Source organism: Carcharhinus amblyrhynchos, chromosome 32, assembly GCF_965287045.1.
Source record: "Carcharhinus amblyrhynchos chromosome 32, sCarAmb.v2.hapA, whole genome shotgun sequence".
NCBI classification, from domain to species: domain Eukaryota; kingdom Metazoa; phylum Chordata; class Chondrichthyes; order Carcharhiniformes; family Carcharhinidae; genus Carcharhinus; species Carcharhinus amblyrhynchos.
In genome coordinates this window covers 22381610-22401220 of record NC_137355.1, presented here as the reverse complement: position 1 = coordinate 22401220, position 19611 = coordinate 22381610, and the positions used below count along the sequence as shown (strand labels likewise).

At 44.2% G+C, this 19611-nt stretch overlaps 1 protein-coding gene and 1 non-coding gene across 2 annotated transcripts in view; one reads left to right on the top strand and one right to left on the bottom strand.

Moving 5' to 3' along the window:
* Positions 1 to 3715: 3715 nt before the first annotated feature.
* The window catches only part of cspg4 (chondroitin sulfate proteoglycan 4), a 72161-nt gene continuing 56265 nt past the window's right edge, over positions 3716 to 19611 (top strand). The window contains exon 1 of the mRNA XM_080216191.1: positions 3716 to 3809. Within this exon, the coding sequence (XP_080072317.1) occupies positions 3716 to 3809 (94 nt within the window). The remainder of the gene's footprint in view (positions 3810 to 19611) is intronic.
* On the bottom strand, positions 13177 to 13358 carry LOC145360834 (U2 spliceosomal RNA). Its single transcript, XR_013889779.1, has one exon. It is a non-coding gene; the product is annotated as a U2 spliceosomal RNA (small nuclear RNA).

The window sequence follows — 19611 nt, the reverse complement described above, 5'->3', positions numbered from 1 at the left end:
ACAGGTGGGGAGTAGTATTGCAACCTCACACGGACACATATTCAGTAAGAGGTTAATAGAAAATAAAGAAGATTTACAACCATGGGCAATAGCAGCAGAATTGAATTTCAGTTCAAGTGATTTCCAAAGTCCAAAAAGTCAAAGCACAGAGGATGTTTCCTTCATTACAGAGTTCAGTTCAGATGAGTTCCTGGGTGGAGACAGCAACACAAAAATCCCTGAACCAAATTATGCTGCAGCATGATGGGGCTTCTGTGCTTTGACTACTTGGCAGGTGATGATCAGATTTACACAATCCAACATGCTTCAAGGAGTTGGGAGGTGGTGGCCAGCTGGGATCTGCTGGGGTCCTTTCCAGTTGGCGTCAAATCAGTCTAAGATGCGGGGCTAGAAATGTATTGTTAATATGATCCCAAAGACTAGAAACATGGGGGGTGGGGGGAGGGTCATGTGATGCGCCAGCCACTAAGGAGTTAATTACAGCCTTGCAAGAAGTTTCCATGCTTCTGGCCAAAATCCATTATTTCCCATAGGAGTGAAATGGTAGTTATTAACAGATCTTTGGATATAGTAAATTTTGATGTCTGTGTCCTTGGTTATTGTTCCAGCTGGGAGGAGTCAGTTTATCTGTTGGTCATTGTGGCCAAGGTTCCACAAGGATGAGAATAGAACTCTTTTGTTTATGTTGTTAACTCCCAGAACAGGTGGCCAATCTTCTGAGCTGGCAGCCATTTTATGGTTCAGTAGAAATCCAGTTAAAAAAAGGAATGAAGTTTGAATACTCACAGTTTTGATTTCTTTTTATGTCTTTTGACAGAACAATCCTAAAGCTGTTGATAGAAATCTTCCCAAAGTACAACAAACAGATACCAATGAAAATTCAAATCTACAAGATGACACATAACTGAAATGTAGAAGGGAGAAAAGGACAGAAGTCACCAAGTCTAGGTCCAGACCCCAACAGCAAAAATATTTATAATTATGCCTCCTCAAATGGGATACTGGGAAACTTGAACCAGGAAAAATGGCTCACACAACAAAAACAGAAAATGCTGGAAAATCGCAGCAGGTCTGACAGCGTCTGTGGAGAGAGAATAGAGCCAGTATTTCGAGTCTGCATGATTCTTCGTCAACTCTCGAGAAACCAATAGATCCATCATAATGTTATGGCCTGTAACTTTGTTCCCCAGCACTGGATTTATGGGGATGCGTTGGGGCATCTCTCAGAAATTCCCAAGTAAGCATTTATCTGAGGGTGGCATGGTGACCCAGTGGTTAGCACTGCTGCCTCACAGTGCTGGGGACCTGGGTTTGATTCCTAGCTCGGATCATTGTCTGTGTGGAGTTTGCATTTCTCCCCGTGTATGCATGGGTTTCCTCCGGGTGCTCCAGTTTCCTCCCACAGTCCAAAGATATGCAGGTTAGTTGGATTCTCCTTCAGTGTTCCTGAACAGGCACCGGAGTGTGGCGACTAGGGGATTTTTACAGTAACTTCATTGTAGTGTTAATATAAGCCAACTTGTGACTAATAAATAAACATTAATGAATAATCTATCTTTCACAGGCTAAGTATTCCAGTTCACGAGGTTCTGTGAAAACTGTGAAGTTTATCTTAAGAGATAAACTTGAAGTGCAGAAGTTTTACCAACAAAGGGAGAGGCTCAGCTGATTCACTCGAATTTTACTCTATTTGTGTCACTGTTTGAAAAAGTTACATTTAAATTTTGTGGACTACTTCCATTCTCTCATAAGTATTGTGATGGTCAACGTTTACCATTGTATTTTTATGCTTTTGTAAATTAATTGGTCATTTGGTAACTTGCGTACTGTCCAACTAATCAACACTTCTCATGCAGTATGAATTGTTGTCCCCTTTGAAATGTGGCGTTCTTATATCTATCCTAATGAGTGCAAATGGAAAAACTGTGACAGCTTTTCCACAAAATTTGTATTTAATTAACCCAGACTTGTGGTTTAGCGTATGGAAAGTGGTGTCATAAATCTGGATTGACAGGATAGTAAGGGTTTGCCAGGAAGCCACTTACTGAAAAGTTGATATTTTATTGGATCTGAACTATGTTATCTCTTTTTCAATGGATTGATTCAGTAATTTGATTGCAATGTTTGTGGGCTGGGATTGTGAACATCAGAAGAGTCAGGTCAGGTTTTGGGGGTGGTGTGTCCTGTGTGATTGGGGATGGATTAAGGCAATACTGCGGGAGGGTGCTTAGTGAGGGCAGGCGGGGGAGTTCCGTGGCTCAGGAATGTCGGGGTGTCCCATTGGGAGCTTGGCCTGTTGATATTTAATACACAGAACTTAGAAAAGGTTTTATTTCTTCTGATTCTTACAGACTAACTATTAGTATAACACCAGCAGAACCATCTGAAGTTAATAATTCAAATTGCTTTGTGGGATAGTTCCCTTGGCAGCGCTCTTGTCCATGAGAAGTTAACACTTCTGCATGATTGTGGTGCTAATGCTTATTTGGGAATTTCTGAGAGGGATTCCCCAGCGCATCCCCACAAATCCAATGCTGGGGAACCAGGTTATGGGCCATTAACTCTGTGGCTCTCTCCATCAGTGCAAGACCAGTTAAGTATTTCCAAAATTTCCTGTCTTTATTTTGGTACCTATACTATGTTGGTTTTGGATACATATCCCTGTTTGAACTGCTGCATTCCTAATAGTGATGGCACAACCATCCTGTTGGAAACACCAGGAGGTGACCCAGATGGCATTGAAAGAATGCTGATAAATATCCAAGACAGGATTGTGAGGGGCTTGGAGATGATGGTGTTCCTGCAATATTGCTGCTGTTGCCCTTTTGGTGTTGGTTTGATTTATTATTGTCACACAGAGTGAAAAGTATTGTTTCTTGCGCAATAAAAAGACTGTTCATGGAGAAGGAAACGAGAGAGTACGGAATGTAGTGTTACAGTCATAGCTAGGGGTGTAGAGAAAGATCAACTTAATGCAGGGTGGGTCTATTCAAAAGTTTGATGGCAGCAGGGAAGAAGCAGTTCTTGTGTCAGTTGGTGTGTGGCCTCAGACTTTTGCATCTTTTTCCCCATGGAGGAATGTGGAAAAGAGAATGTCCGAGGTGCTTGGGATCCTTAATTATGCTGGCAGCTTGGAGGGCAGCTTCTGCTCTGCCCAGGACCGCAAGAAACTAGAAAAGGTTCTGAATGTAGCCCAATCCATCAGGCAAACCAGCCTCCCATCCATTGACCCTGTGTATGTGCGCCAGGGGCTGGGATTCCCTTGGCTCAGTTTAGTCAAATCTGTATCTTACTACTGGCTTTAGCCTTTTTGCACCACTTGGCAATTAGGACGACCTTAATGCAATGTGGAAAATGTGAGTTTTGGGGGCAATCGCATTGAGAACGGGATTCCCACCAAAACAAACAGCATGGGTGACCACGGCAGCAGCCCCACCCTGGCAGCATGGTTGTGGTTCGGGAGTTCGTTTATATGAAACCACACAGGGAACGGTTGGACTGACTCATGTCTTTATGAATGAAGCTGTGTTGAGCCCCCAGAGCTGTATGGCTTTTTTAAAAATATCCTGGGATTGTAATGTGAGAAAGTCTCTGTGCTGAGGGGCTGGTCCCTGGAACAGTGGGTTAGTCACTCCCACCCTATACATGCAGGCTGCAGGAGAGAGAGAGAAAAGAAACTTTTAGAAGGGAGTTGGGAAGTGCATGTGAGAGACAGATGGCTCGGATGCGGGGATCGGTTTTGTTGGTTATATCTCCAATGCTGCATCTCTTACCCATTCTACTGTCAAGTATTGCACTGACCTCTGGAGGTGAGTGATCTTAATTAATAATTTAAACAGTTCTGCAGCTCACTGTGACGGTGGCATTTCTATAGATCAAATCTTGTGAGATGAAATCAGTATTTTAGCGATCGTGAAGTCTAAGGTTCGCTGCTGAAACTTTAGTTGCAAAGGCAATTTCCTCCCCTTGGTCCCTGCGCCTGATTCCACTTGTTACAAATATCTCCAGTTTATTAGATCAGCGCAGTGATTATCTGCCTGAAATCTACAGTCTTCATGCATGAGAGGTTCCGGTTAAATAGTAGTGACTTAGAGTAACGGCTGTCAGCAGTCACTCCATCAGCAGTACTCCTTGCCTTCTGTCTTAAAGGAGTAATATTGGCGGGGGTTAGAGCAGAATTTGTTGCAGTTAAATACATTTGCAGGTCCCTTTATAAAGCTATTAACAAAGTGATTGTTTTGAAGTATCTTCCAGCTCAGCTATTGGGTCTGCAATTAAATATGGCACTGCATTCATACTATTACATCTATATTTGCTCAGTGGGATGGCACAGTGGTTAGTGCTGCTGCCTCACAGCACCAGGGACCAGGTTCGATTCCTGACTTGGGTCACTGTGCAGAGTCTGGACTTTGTTCCCTCATGTCTGCGTGGGTTTCCTCCGGGTGCTCTGGTTTCCTCCCACAGTCCGAAAGATGAGCTGGATAGGTGCATTGGCCGTGCTAAATTCTCCCTCAGTGTATCCGAACAGGTGCCAGAATGTGGCGACAGAGGGATTTTCGCAATAATTTCATTGCAGTTGCCTGCTTGTGACATTAATAAGTAAACTCTAAACTTTAGTACTGTCCACTGTGAGGCAAGTAGATAAAGCACAAGAGTTTACAGCATCCAGAGGCCATTCCAATCCTTGTATTCATGTCCTATTGTTGTTACAGAGGTTATAGGTACAAACCTAGGGCAGAACGCTCCCAAACCTTTCCAAATGTCATAACAGAATCATGGAGTGATCCGCGCTGGTCTCAGGCGCACACCACGCTGCAACCCTCTCACACTCGGTCATTTTTTGGAGAGTTGACAATTCTGCACTGGTACTGGGAGGGTGGGGCCTTAACACAGCGGTGAGTCTGGCTTCAGAGCACTCGGGCACCTCACAGGGCATTGGGAGACCCTATCCCTCACCCCACAGACATCAGGACCTCCCCTCTCATTGACAGCATCTTCCGTCCCACTTCAACCCCCTCCCCAGCAGGGGTTCCACCATCAGGGTCATCCCGATGGATCCCCCGCCCAACCTTCAACATGTTCCCCCCCCCCCAATTAGGACACTCTGACATGATCCATCCCGCATAAGCCGCCCTCGGAATCACCCTCCCCACCCTCATGGCCCCCACTCTGGCTGTGCCCTCCACCATCCCAGGGCCTGAGAGCCCCCTGATGTGTCCATCACACCAGGCCTCCATTTGTGGGGACCAGTAGTGATCCTCGCCATTATCACATCGCACCCGAAGCCTGGTGAATTCCGTGTGCTAGAATTTGAATGGGCCATGCACATTTAAACGCTGCTTTAAACATATGAATCAGACTCTCGCCATTTCTGGGCACTATCAGGTTTGCACTATTAGGCAGGGATCGGGAGACTCGCAAACTATTTGGTGCCAGGTGTGAAACAGATTTTAAGGCACGCATGCTATTCTCCAGGACTGCGTGATCTACTTACAGCTTGGCAAGGTTGGAGAATTGCACTCCTGATGGCTAAGTTACAACACTAAAACTCTTATAATCAATAGAGAAACTTTAACCTCAGTTAGCTGAACCCTATAATAAGTGCTCTTGCTTAGTTTTGACACTGAGGTTTGAGTGTAAAGAGAGGATGGTGTTTGATTTGGATTCACTGGATCTGAAACGGGATTTGAGCCTCATTAAGAGTAGATCTGTCGGCAGTACAGCAGCGCAGTAATTACGTTACTGGATTTATAATCCTGAGATAAAAACTGAAGATGCTCAGCAGTAAGGCAGCAACTATGAAGAGAGAAACAAAGCTAATGTTTTAGGTTGATGACCCTCTCTAATCCTATACTCATGATCCTGGGATGAGTTCAAATCTCATCACAGTAGTTGGAGAATTTAAATGTAATTTGTTAAATAATTCTGCAATGAAAACCTACCATCAGTAATGGTGACCATCAAACTACTGGATTGTTGTCAAAACCCTTTTGGTTCACTGGTATCCTTTGGGAAGGAATCTGCCATCTTTATTTGGTCTGGTCTACATGGTTGACTCATTGCTGCCTCTGAAACACCCATAAGAACATAAGAAATAGGAGCAGGAGTTGGCCATCTAGCCCTACGTGCCTGCCCCGCCATTCAGTAAGATCATGGCTGATCTGAAGTGGATCAGTTCCACTTTCCGCTTTCTCCCCATAACCCTTAATTCCCTTGTCTGTCAAAAACCTATCTACCCATGTCTTAAATATATTTAGCAAGGTAGCCTCCACCACTTCAACGGGCAGAGAATTCCAGAGATTCACTACCCCTTGAGTGAAGAAGTTTCTCCTCAATTCTGATCTAAACTGCCCCCCCCCCCCCCTTATCTTGAGGCTGTGCCCTCTAGTCCTGCTGTCGTTTCTGAGCAGGAAGAATCTCTCTACCTCTACCCTAGCCATCCCTTTCACTATCTTATACGTCTCTATAAGATCCCCCCTCATCCTCCTAAACCCCAACAGTTCATTCAGTTGCCAAAGACACTGCTCACCAACTAATTGCACCAAGGGCAGTTAGGGATAAATGATTGCCTCAATGATGACCCCACATTCCATGAATGAATAAAAACAAAAATATGGTTGAGAAAATGTTCACTACAATTGACACAATCGTACAATTGATCCCACTTTGGAATGACTGTAAGTGGGAACTTCCTCACTCAGTAAACCCAACTAACCACATAATGGCACAAAGAAATCGATTCAATAAGAACTGTGAATGGTTAGGGTGAATCTAGGCGTGATAGCTTAGCCATGAGTTAGAGTGACTCAGTGGTTAGCACTGCTGCCTCACAGCACCAGACACCCGGGTTTGATTCCCAGTTTAGGTCTCTGTCTGTGTGGAGTTTGCACATTCTCTCTATGTTTGTGTGGGTTTCCTCCGGGTGCTTTGGTTTCCTCCCACAGTCTGAAGATGTGCAGGTTGGTGGATTGGCCATGCTAAATTGCCCCCTAGTGTCAGGGGACTAGCTGGGGTAATGGGGATAGGGCCTGGCTGGGATTGTGGTTGGTGCAGACTCAGTGGGCTGAATGGCCTCCTTCTGCAAAAAAAAAGAAAATCTGCCTGGCCTACAGTTGGAATTACTCATGGAGGTGTGAGTATGGCTCTGAAATTCATTGAATCAACACATGGTTTGAAAATGGTGTACTGTTGGGAGTGGGCAAAGTTGTATTACTTCCAGACCTTCTGAGTTCAAGTACTTCTGCTAGACTTCCTTTCCATAAATAGGCCTGAATCTGTGAGCATACACAGTCCACAGCGCTCATAATTGTTGCTATAAACTGACATCAGAAGTAATGTTTAATATCACTGAGGTAATCGCATGTAAATAGATTTGCAATAACACGGCTAGAGTAATGGAGCCACTGTGCATCTTCAAAACTCTTTGCTCTTTATTCTTTATGGCTTTGAAACCATATAAAGCAGAAAAGCTGCCCAGATGTTGGCTCCTGCTTTCAAAATAATAACTTTAATGGAGGCAAATTTTCAGAGAAATTGGTTGTTGGCCAACACAAATATTACAGCCAGTTTACCATTCAACGGAAAGTTAAAAACTCTGTAAAAATACTCTAATAATCTTTGTATTTACATGGTCTTACTTGTGTTTTTTTTAAACTTTGAAGACTAGGAATGTATAGACTGAGCACACAACCAAAGTGTAATCAGGGAAGGCAATGAATAACTAACTTATACATTTCATTTGGATTATATCTGCAGCAGAGGGATAGCCAACAGGGACACTTGGAGGATTCGTGGTGTAAACATTGGCTAGCACCTGTTTAGAAGGAATTAAAAAGAAATCCAGTTTGGCGGACACATTCTGTGCTAGATGGAGTTAGGGTGTTGGTTCGAGTGTCCTGTAGTCACTAGGGTCTTTGTCTGAAACAGTCGTTAGGATCATTACCTGTGGAAATGAGAGCCATATGTACCTTCTGACTACTTTCTAAAATTGGTTCACACCTGGCCACAGAATGGATGATCGTTGCAGTGCTCTGTTTTATTACTGGTCTTGAAAATTGTTTACTGAACTTTATCTGCAACAAGTCGTGCTTCTTTGTTAACGTTTTTAAGCCATTTGTGGATACTGCTGATTACATCCCCTCCCACAACAGGCACACACCATTGCCAACTTTAAGGGCGTTCAAATGGTCAGTGGATAGGCATACGGATAACATTGGAATAGTTTAGGTTAGAGGGTCATTAGATTGGTTCCACTGGTCGGAGCAACATCAAGGGGCGAAGGGCCTGTTGTGTGCTGTACTGTTCTGTGTCTATGTTCTATTCCCCCACGAAACGCACACGTACCCCCACAACACACACACACCCTCCCCACAACACACACACCCCCCCACAACACACACACCATCCCCACAACATCCATGCAACCCTCACACACACCCCCACACACCACCTCACACTCCCCCATGACCCCACACACACCCTTACAACCCTCACACACTCCCACACACCCCCTCACACTCCCACACGCCCCCTCACACTCCAACGTGTCCTCTCACACTCCCATACGCCCCCTCACACTCCCACACATACCCCTCTCATACACACCCCCTCACACATACTCTCTCATACACACCTCCACACTCACACCCCCCACTCACCCCCTCATACACCCCCTCATATACCATCTCACACACCCCCTCACATATCATCTTACACACCCACTCACACCCACACACACGTACCCACACACGACCTCACACTCCTACACAATCCCTCACACTCCCACACACACCCTCACACACCCACATACACTCACACACACCCACACATACCCCCTTACACACACCCTCACACTCTCACATACCCACTCTCACACACACACATAACCTAGCCCCTCACACACACCAACACACCCCATTCCCATATACGCAGTTCCAACATTTTGTTCAAGGTAAATAAATACTTCAATTAAAAACTGACATTCAAGTGCTTCGAAATGTGTTCCAAGTTTTTCAGATTTTTTTTTCCAAGTTCTTGTGCTGTCTTGGCACTGGTGGAATGGGTAAATTGGTATCATAGTTATATAAAGAGGCAGTAAGATTATCAACCATTTGTTCATTTCTTTCCTTGTTTCTTTATAATTGCAGAACATGACCTATTTTCTATAACAAATTCCTGAACTAGGTCTAATAGCCCATGGACTCAGTGACAGAATCAGCAGGACACTTCCCTGTTGAAATTAGCCTTTGGCAAAAGTGTTCCAGAGGAACTTTCTCCATCTTATACACACAAATATATCTTTTTGAAAATCTTTGGGGGTCATGTGATGTGAACATGGGAGTGGCTGCATACCGTAAGCTCTTACACTACTCATCTTTCTTAAATCCTAATGCATAACCTGTTGATCTCTGTTCATCTGTAGAATGTTTTTGGAAGATCCTAGTTAACCTATGCAATGTGATTGACTCTCAACTACACTCTAATGGCAACCGGGATTGGCAATAAATGTTAGCCCAGCAATGCCCATGTCCCATGAACAAATTTAAAAAAAAACCTTTTGACTGTGGGTAGCTGAATTAAGTTGAAGAAATCCTCACTTGTGTGATGCGGTTGGAACTGACTTGGGTGGGGCCTGATTCACAGTGACAGCATTGCTGGTGAGGAGGTCCACACTGCGTGGTACTGTTGGCACCAAGACAAAGTCCACATTCATGTACAAAATTGTGGAAGCCTTATTCTGCTCCTCGGCACATTGAGAGCTCACCATAGTGAGCTGTGAGATACCCTACAAAGAATGAATGGTGTGGAGATGGTATTCGTTTCAGCTGAGAAGGTTTTCTTGGTGAGGGCTCACCTTTGGTCCTTGGAAATCCTGCTGCATGGTACATCAAACATCCTATTTGCAGTGTTAACGTAAGCCTACTTTTGACAAACTGAAAACTTAAAAAGTCAAAGGACATCGCTGGATGAGGGCTGCCCATGAGCTAGCGTCCACCCCCCACCCCCCCAAGAGGAAGAGCTGTGGTGAGATTGCTGGTTGATTTTGAGAACTGGCTGCCATGCTTTCGCAATCTCATCTTGAGGGTTGGGCGTCTTGAGTTTGATGGAGCAATTTTAACCGGTTTTCCAGGCCCAGGTCCAGCTGGAGACCACTGGTGTAGCTTTGTTCTGACCTCAGTGCCTGTTGGGAGGAGTTGGAGGAGAATGTTCATGAAGAAAGGCCTTCCAATAGAAGTATTGGTGTCACATTTTTCTCTTTAGTTATTCTGGGTTGAATAAATCCTGTGCTTATTCCATGGTGGTGCAGACAGACTAAATAACTTGGAGCAGAACTGGATTTCTTTTCCTTGTTGTTGGTGCTTCTGACTGGTGGGAATGTGGGGAGGTGTGTGGGTGTGCATGTGCAAGCACAGTTGATAGGTCCTTGAGTTCTGAGTACCTTTGGACTCCTTTTCTGACGTTACTTGACTGGAATCATAGAATCATCAAACCCTACAGTGTAGAAGGAGGCCATTCGACCCATCGAGTCAGCATCGACCACAATCCCACCCAGCCCTATCTCCATAATCTCATGCATTTACCCAAGCTAATTCCCCTGACACTAAGGGGCAATTTAGGTTGGCCAATCCACCTAACCTACACATCTTTGGACTGTGGGAGGGAACCGAAGCACCCGGAGGAAACCCACACGGACATGGGGAGAATGTGCAGATTCCGCACAGACAGTGACCCGAGACCGGAATCAAACCTGGGTTCCTCTTGCTGTGAGGCAGCAGAGCTAACCACTGTACCACCGTACTACCCCAGGGTTAGCAGATTTGAGAGCTATCTGGTTACTTGTTTGTGAAGGGTGTCTTGTTACGCACGTTCCCCTTTGTGTAGAGGGCAAGCAGCATTTGGAGCTTTCCCTCGTCTCGATGGTGCCTTCCAATGAGCCTTGTCCTCTATTTTGTCGCTCTGTGGAAGACGGTGCCCCATAGTGCCATGTTTCCATGGCCTTATCCTGTTGTCTTGATTCCCCACATACATCCTTTCAATATTTGTACAGGAGGAGACGCTGACCCCAATGGCAAGATTATGATATCTTAGTCTTTGAATTATTTGTATTGATCTTTGCTGGTCTTCTCCATATCATAGAATAGAATCCCTACAGTGCAGAAGGAGGCCACTCAGTCCATCAAGTCTGCACTGACCACAATCCCACCCAGTCCCTATTCCCATAACCCCACATATTTACCCTGCTAATCCCCTAACACTGGAGGCAATTTAGCAAGGCCAGTCAATCTAACCCACACATCTTTGGGGTGTGGGAGGAAACCCATGCAGACACGGGGAGAACATGCAAACCCCACACAGACCGGAATTGAACTTAGGTCTCTGGTGCTGTGAGGCAGCAATGCTAACCACTGTGCTGCCCTCTGGAAATGATGACTGTTTTGTACTGTGCTGAATCGCAGCAAATTGTGTATCACACTTAATATAAAGTTGAAAATTCTCAATAAAAATATTTTTTAGTAAGAACAGATTGACTTTTTATAGGTTCCATTAATTGAACATGATCCCACTCAATGTGCTATTAAGCATGTTTTAGGAACAGTATACCTCAAGTTTAACTCACATCGTATTACTGGATTGAGTCACGTCTGTCGTGAGATACGCAAGTTCTCCTAACTGTAATCTTCCTCCCACGTGTAGTTTTCAAACATCTGCAATGCTGGTGAGATTAACTTAGTTTTATATTGCCTCTAATACAAAAAAGATTGATACCATATGAGTTTGACATTGGAGTTCTGGCAAAATGTCTAGAACAACACGTTCTGAGCTCCCATAGTTTCTCCTTTGAAAAACACTAAAGGGGAACTCTGCTCGTGAGAGATCTCCACTTGCTGGATGGGAATTTCTAGCAATGGGTTTCCTGATGGATTGGCTACTGCAGGTGAAAGGAGAGAATTTTTTTTAAAATTTAATACAATCAAGTCCAATTCAGAGTCTCAACAAGTTGAGACATTCCCGATCCAAGCTGACAAGACAGGGCTCTCACCTCCTGTCTTGGGCTTGATCTACATAGAACACTACAGCACAAACAGGACCTTCGGCCCACGAGTTGCGCCGATCACATCAACACCTACCAATCTATAGACCTATCTATAACCCCCAATCCCATTACATTCCATATACTCATCCAGAAGTCTTTTAAAAGACCCCAGCAAGTTCGCCTCCACCACCACTGATGGCAGCTGATTCCATTCACTCACCACCCTCTGAGTGAAAAACTTACCCCTAACATCACTTCTGTACTTTCTTCCCTGCACCTTCAATCTGTGTCCTCTCGTAGCGACCATTTCAACCCAGGGAAATAGCCTCTGAGAATCCACCCTATCTATTCCTCTCAACATTTTATAAACTTCTATCAGGTCGCCTCTCAACCTTCGTCTCTCCAGGGAAAAGAGTCCCAGCTCCCTCAACCTAACTTAATAAGGCATGCCTCCCAGTCCAGGCAACATCCTTGTAAATCTCCTCTGTACCCTTTCAATAGCTTCTACGTCTTTCCTATAGTGAGGCGACCAGAACTGCGCACAGTACTCCAAATGAGGCCTGACAAGGGTCTTATGAAGTTGCAGCATTACCTCCCGATTCCTAAACTCAATCCCTCAATTAATGAAGGCCAGTACACCATACGCCTTCTTGACCACATCCTCCACCTGCGAGGCCGATTTAAGAGTCCTGTGGACCCGGACCCCAAGATCCTTCTGCTCTTCAACACTACTAAGACTCCTGCCCTTGATAGTGTACTCGTTCATCCCATTGGTTCTGCCAAAATGGACGACTACACATTTATCCGTGTTGAAGTCCATCTGCCACTTCTCCGCCCAGTCCTGCATCCTATTTATGTCCTGCTGCAACTTTTGACATCCTTCCAGATCATCCACAACACCACCGATCTTCGTGTCATCAACGAACTTACTTACCCATCCCTCCACTTCCTCATCTAGGTCATTTATGAAAATGACAAACAGCAAGGGTCCTAGAACAGATCCCTGGGGCACTCCGCTGGTGACCGACCTCCATGCCGAAAAAGACCCATCCACAACCACTCTCTGCCTTCTGCAGGCAAGCCAGTTCTGGATCCACAAGGCCAAAGGCCCTTGGATCCCATGCCCTCTCACCTTCTCAAGAAGGTGATCCAAGCTGATTGGAGTAGGCACTGCACCCTCTCCAGTGCTTGATCTCATTTGCGTCTTAGCCAAAAGGCCGAGATGCTGCTTTTAAAAATTGCTTCAAATGAAGCTGAAATGTAACCTAATGACTTCAACCAGTCGATACTACACTTGATCTTAGCCAAAAGGCCAAGAAGTGGAAGGAGAGAAATTTGAACTTACAATAAGAAGGATCCAGTGATTAAATTCTCCAAATCTAGTGGTTAAATGTAACATGGACCACACTTGATTGACAATCTGAACGGAGTAGAACATGATGATTCCTCAGCTACAGGACCCATGGTATTGTCAAGTTGAGAATTAATAACATAGGATTAGTGAGTCTCACTATATTTGTCTCTGGGGAAGGAGCAGCAGTGATAATCTTTGCCAAATTTTTCTTCAGGAGATTAATAGTTTCTACAGCAAGCATAAGAATTAGGATTATAAATGATCTGCTGAAGAAACTGGCATAATTCAGATTTTCACTCCATGCAATCCTTCGAGCATTAAGAACCTGGAAACTCTCAAAAAGAGAAGGTTTTTCTCCCCAGCCCGAGGCTGTTGTCAGACCTTCACAGCCATAGCATTGGATGTTGGATAAACATTTGCTTACCATTTCCCCTGGCCAGAAGATGTAAGCAATTGCCTTCTTTAATGTATAAAATGGCAAGTGCTGGCAATTTTCTTTCAACTCAAGTCAAACATCAACATTTCTGAATTTGGAATTCTGCCTTCAGTTTGAATCTTGCTCTGCCAGATGAGCTGCATATCCCTAATGTACACTTTGGCTTTGTCTGTCCCTCATTGTGTTGAATGTTAACTCTTTGTGACCATTCTGTGAAAGCCTTTCATGATCACTGGGTGTTCAAGGACATTGTCTGCGTGGTATCGCTATGGTTCAGCTCCTTAAACACTGATCTTCTCCACTCTCAATAATACTCTTTCATTCTGTTTTAAACTGTGTGAGTCAAACTGAAGCCCATTTCCTTTTTGTGGCCATTCTCCTTATGGCAGAAACTTGGTCTGCATTGTGAGATTGAGTGGCTCAGTTCAAAAGTAGAACATTTTTGCCTTGTTCTGGATTGAGTTATAATTGAATGCTGATGAATGTGACTCTTTCTGTCTTCACCTACAGAAAGTGAAGGTGTATATGAGTGAGACATAGGCAGTTGGGAACATTCGGTAAGGGATTGAGTGTTGCAATAGAAGAAAAGAGCAGGAAATCACTCATGTCACTTGTGGTTTATCATGCAGTACTAGATGGTGATAGTGTGTAACAAATCACCAGGGAATCCGAGTTGCTGGAGCAATGTGCATTCTTATATGTAGTGTGGAGCTCCAATTTTCTTCCTGACTGACCAGGAATTTCTGATGTTCTTGCCACCAGCCATTGGTGTGTGTTGGATGGGTTTGCAGGTTGATAATCAGCCTGCTTGGTCACAGTAGGAACACCTTTACTGGCCATCATGTTCTGGGGCAGGACTTGAGCCCGGAGTTCCTGGCTCAGATGCAGGGATGCTGTTCACTGCACCATAAGGCCTCCCAATGCGGCGTTGGGTATTTTCTCTTGTTCAGATTCAGCACTCATGGGGGTTGATGTTGACTTTTACATTACTGTAAAGCACTTGATAGTGAATCAGCAACCCATTTTATATTCTCCTGGTTTTTAATTTAAAACAGGCTGCTAACTTGCACTCTCACCATCTATCCAATCATTTTTTTCCCAATTAGAGTCCACAAAATAAACATTGCATCTCACCTGTAGAAGAATTGCTTTGATATGGGGTGGCATGGTGGTACAGTGATTAGCATTGCGGCTTCACAGCGCCAGACACGTCTCCCATCTGCAGGTGACTTGTCTGTGTGGAGTCTGCATGTTCTCCTCACATCTGCGTGGGTTTCCTCCAAGTGCTGCAGTTTCCTCCCACAGTCCAAAGATGTACCAGTTAGGTGGATTGGCCATGGTAAATCGCCCCTTAGTGTTCTAAGATGTCCAGGTTAAGGGGATTAGTGTAGAAGAATTGCACTGATATGGGGCAGCACTGCTACTTCATGGCGCCAGGGACGCTGGTTCGATTCGAGGCATGGGTTGCTGTCTGTGTGGAGTTTGCACATTCTCCCCATGTCTGCATGGGTTTTCTCCGGGTGCTCCAGTTTCCTCCCATAGCCCAAAGATTTGCAGGTTAGGTAGACTGGCCATGCTAAATTCTCACTTAGTATACCCGAACAGGTGCTGTAGTGTGGTGACTAGGGGATTTTCACAGTAACTTCATTGCTGTGTTAATGTAAGCCTGACTTGTGACTAATAAATAAACTTTAACTTTTAGATGTGTGGGGTTACGGGGGTAAGGCAGGGAGAGGGCCTGGGTAAGGTACTGAGGACCTGATGGGCCGAATGGCCTCCTTCTGCACCATTCTGATTCTTTATTTAAAATGCAATCATTCATATTATAGTAAATGTTTCTTTTACCATTTGTCTCCCCATCTCTCCTGAAGGTGATATATTTAATTGGGATACATTTCACTGGGTGCTGAACACTGAATACTTTCTTCATGTCAGCAAATAAAGTGAGCACTGGCAGACTGGTTGACAGACAAGGCCAATCTGTCCACACCCTCTGTTTACTAACCCATACATTCCAGCAGATGTTGCGTACATTGTTTCAAAGAAAGGAATCAAGACTAAAACATGGGCTTAGGAACTTTGCATGAAAAGAGACTTGTGGAATCAATCACTTCTGCTCAAATAAAGTATTCATAAGACTAGCAACTAGAATTTGGGAGCCTTTCAACCATCATTTATAACCTTGCCAAAGAGACAGAAAGGATAAATAATAGCAAGCAATATTAAGCTTTACACCTTAAAGGATAAAATACAGTGTGCAGTTTGTTCCAAACACATTTCGCCATTGATGAATAGCTCATAGCTCTTGGATGATATCTCAACCTATTGGTTTCTTTTACTCTCCTTGAATCTATTGTAAATGTGCAGCTTCTATAAAACTAAAAAAGGGAAATCTTCTAACTTTAGGACATCTCAAAGCTGCTTTACTGGAGATAACAGTACACCACATGTCTTGAAATTTGTCTGTGCACTTGGTGCAGGAGTGCAGTTTGCTGTGACACTGTCAACATTCTCACAATCAATTGAACAGCAATTTCTACGAGCAGCAAGTGGAATGAATGACCAGATATCCAGTATTTTGGTTGAGGGAGGAATGTTGCTCAGGAGAAACCTTCTGCTCTCTTTTCAGTATTCTGTTGCTATGGAACTTCTTGGGCAGAATTTTACTGGCATGTCGGCCCGAGGTTCATACGATCCCATCTGAGGCCAACAGAGAATGCTGTTCTCCGAGCCTTGTCTGCCCCCAGAATCGGGGCAGGCGGGCCGGTAAAATTAAGGCCCTTGCCTCTTCAACCACCAGAACAAACAGCTTAATGTCTCATCTGAATGTTATCACCCCTAAACTTTATCTGGCCAACATTTATTCAGCAATCAACATGTATCTCTCAATCAACCATGAAAAAAAATAGATTATCTAGTCGTAGATTATTCTTTGTTGGAGCTTTCTCTGCACAAATTAGTTATGTTTCCTACATTGCAACTATGCTTCAAAAAGTACTTTGGTAAAGTGCTTTGGGATGTCCTGAGGATATGAAAGATGTATTTGAAATACAAGCCTTTTTCCCTTTCTATGTTGCACTGAAATGTCAGCCTCAATCATATCCTTATGTCCTGAAGCTTATTTAATATGTACTGGTACCATAGACCCCAGAAGTTAATACATAATAGCATACAATCTTTATATATGGCTTTTGTTTCTCTTTCAACTGTTCTTTTTTAAACTCATTCACGGAATGTGGGCATCGCTGGTTAAGCCAGCACTTATTACACATCCCTGACTGCCCTTGAGAAGGCGGTGGTGAGCTGCCTTCTTCAACTGCAGCAGCCCATGTGGTGTAGGAATACTCACAGTGCTGTTAGGAGGAATGTTCCAGAATTTTGACCCAGCAACAGTGAAGGAACAGCAATATATTCCCAAGTGAGAGTGGTCTGTGACTTGGAGGGGAACTTGCAGGTGGAGGTGTTCCCATACATCTGCTTCTTCTCGGTGGTAGAGGTCATGGGTTTAGAAGGTGCTGTTCAAGGTTCTGTCTGAATTGTGATGCCCTGACATGGAAGAAAAGCACTCACAATTATCAAGCTGACAAAGTTAGCTATACCGGCAGTTCCACAACAAACTGCACTCCTGCACCAAGTGAAGAGAGAAATTTCACCCTTTCAACACACATTCAATTCTGAGGTGTAGTATACTAAAGTGGTCAGCGCGCTTTAACAAGAAAAATAAATGAATGAAAAGATTGCCACATAGTGGTTACTTAACCAGTTAGTGAAACTTTATTCGATGTGTATCGCTTGCAGTCCAGGATGGAAGAGGGGTGAAATCTCCCAAACACGTCTGATGATGTCACCACGTAATCATATGACAGATGCATTGGGTTACAATGCATAACATGAGGTATGAAGTTATCTACAGCAACGTGGCAGACTATTTTGCTAACTGATCAGTAGATATGATGTTACACAGTAGAGATTCAGGCAGGGGTTGGTAAAATAAGCTCTCTGTGGGGTTTGACCAGCTGCATTGTGGGCATAACCTTTTAGAAGCGGGGCTGCATGTTCTTGCTGTTGTAGTACCTGATATGTACAATATCTGTATAATGTGAGAAATATAATTCTACTTTTGCCTCTACAATGTCTCCCCGCTCCTACTTCATGTTACCAGTCTTTGAATCATGGCTGCCCCAGACATTCCTTCATGGCAGCAGTCACATGACTATAGCAAGTCAGGGAGGATGTGTCTTGCATTTTAAAACCCAAATACGCTCTTTTCTCTAATAAAGAACCAGTAACCTGCCATGCATTATCCTGTGTAACTGTGAATTGCCCAAGTTATCCACCACATCACAACTGTTCTCTTCCATTACAAACTGTTCATTATTCTCATTAGTTTCTGCAACTGCATTGTGTATCTAGTTGTTCAAGCATTCAGATCTCTTCATGGTATGCTTGTGTTTTGAGATTAACAGTTCATCTGGATGTTGTTCTCATGGCACTAGTTGCTGTGCTACCTGTGAACTTTCAAGCATTCTGCTATCTTCTCTGTCTTTGTTGAAGTCAGTTGGTCTGCCTTCCAGTAGTCAGAGTAGTAGTCTATTGTGACAAGGTAATTAGTTCCTGCTATAGTGAAGAGATTTACTCCCAGTTTCATCCATGCTGTGTCTTGGATGTCATGTGTCATCAACAGCTCTCTGACTTGTGTAGTTTGGTATTGGTGACTCACACCGCACTTGCCAATATGATTTTTAATTTCATTGCTCATGTTTGACCAGAAGAGCACTTCACTCACCTTCCTCAGAATCAATTCAGTTCCTTGCTGGTTTGCATGGATACATTTCAGCATCCCTCCTGTCATCTCCTTAGGGATAATCACTCTATTTCCTCCGTACTAGATGAGAACTTCTCAGTATGTCCAACAAACTCTTGTGACCACTGATCTGTCCTTGATGATATTGGGTCGTCCTTCCATCAAAACCTCTCACAGCACGTGGAGATTTGCATCTTGTTGGGCAGTATTTTATTTTGATTCAGTGGGTGGAATATTAGATCATGTAGTGGTGGGGCAGGGGCTCAAAAATCCATTGACTTTGGCAGGACAGGAAAATCCTGTTCATGGAAGGGGCTGTAAATTAAAATAAAAGTAAAGCTTATTTATTACAAGTTGACTTACGTTAACACTGCAATGAAGTTACTGTGAAAATCCCCTAGTTGCCACACTCCAGCACCTGTTCAGGTACACCAAGGGAGAATTTAGCATGGCCAATGCACCCTAACCAGCACATCTTTTGGACTGTGGGAGGAAACTGGAGCACCCGGAGGAAACCCACGCAGACACAGGGAGAATGTGCAGACTCCACACAGATAATGACCCAAGCCGGTGCTGTGAGGCAGCAGTGCTAACCACTGTGCCACCGTGCTGCCCCAAATGCCATCCAATGCCTCTCCTAGGTTCATGACTTCGGAGCCTGGTGAACTGCTGCTTCATGTTGAATCTGGAAGAATTCACTTTCTCTTGTTGCCCCCTCAAAGTTCCTCATGGGGTGTGCCACCCTTGATACCATGACAACAATGTACATCAGTTTCCCTTTCCTGTATGGCCCAATACAGACATTATAGCTGCAAAGAAAGTAACATTTTGGCAGACACTTTGGAACAGATAGTAGTGGTTTGAGAAAAATGCTTTGAAGTGGCTTGTGGTTAGACTGTCTCTCCCAAGCAGGTACCGATGAAAATGCCCACGTGGCACAGTGGTTAGCACTGCTGCTTCACAGCGCCAGGGACCCGGTTTCA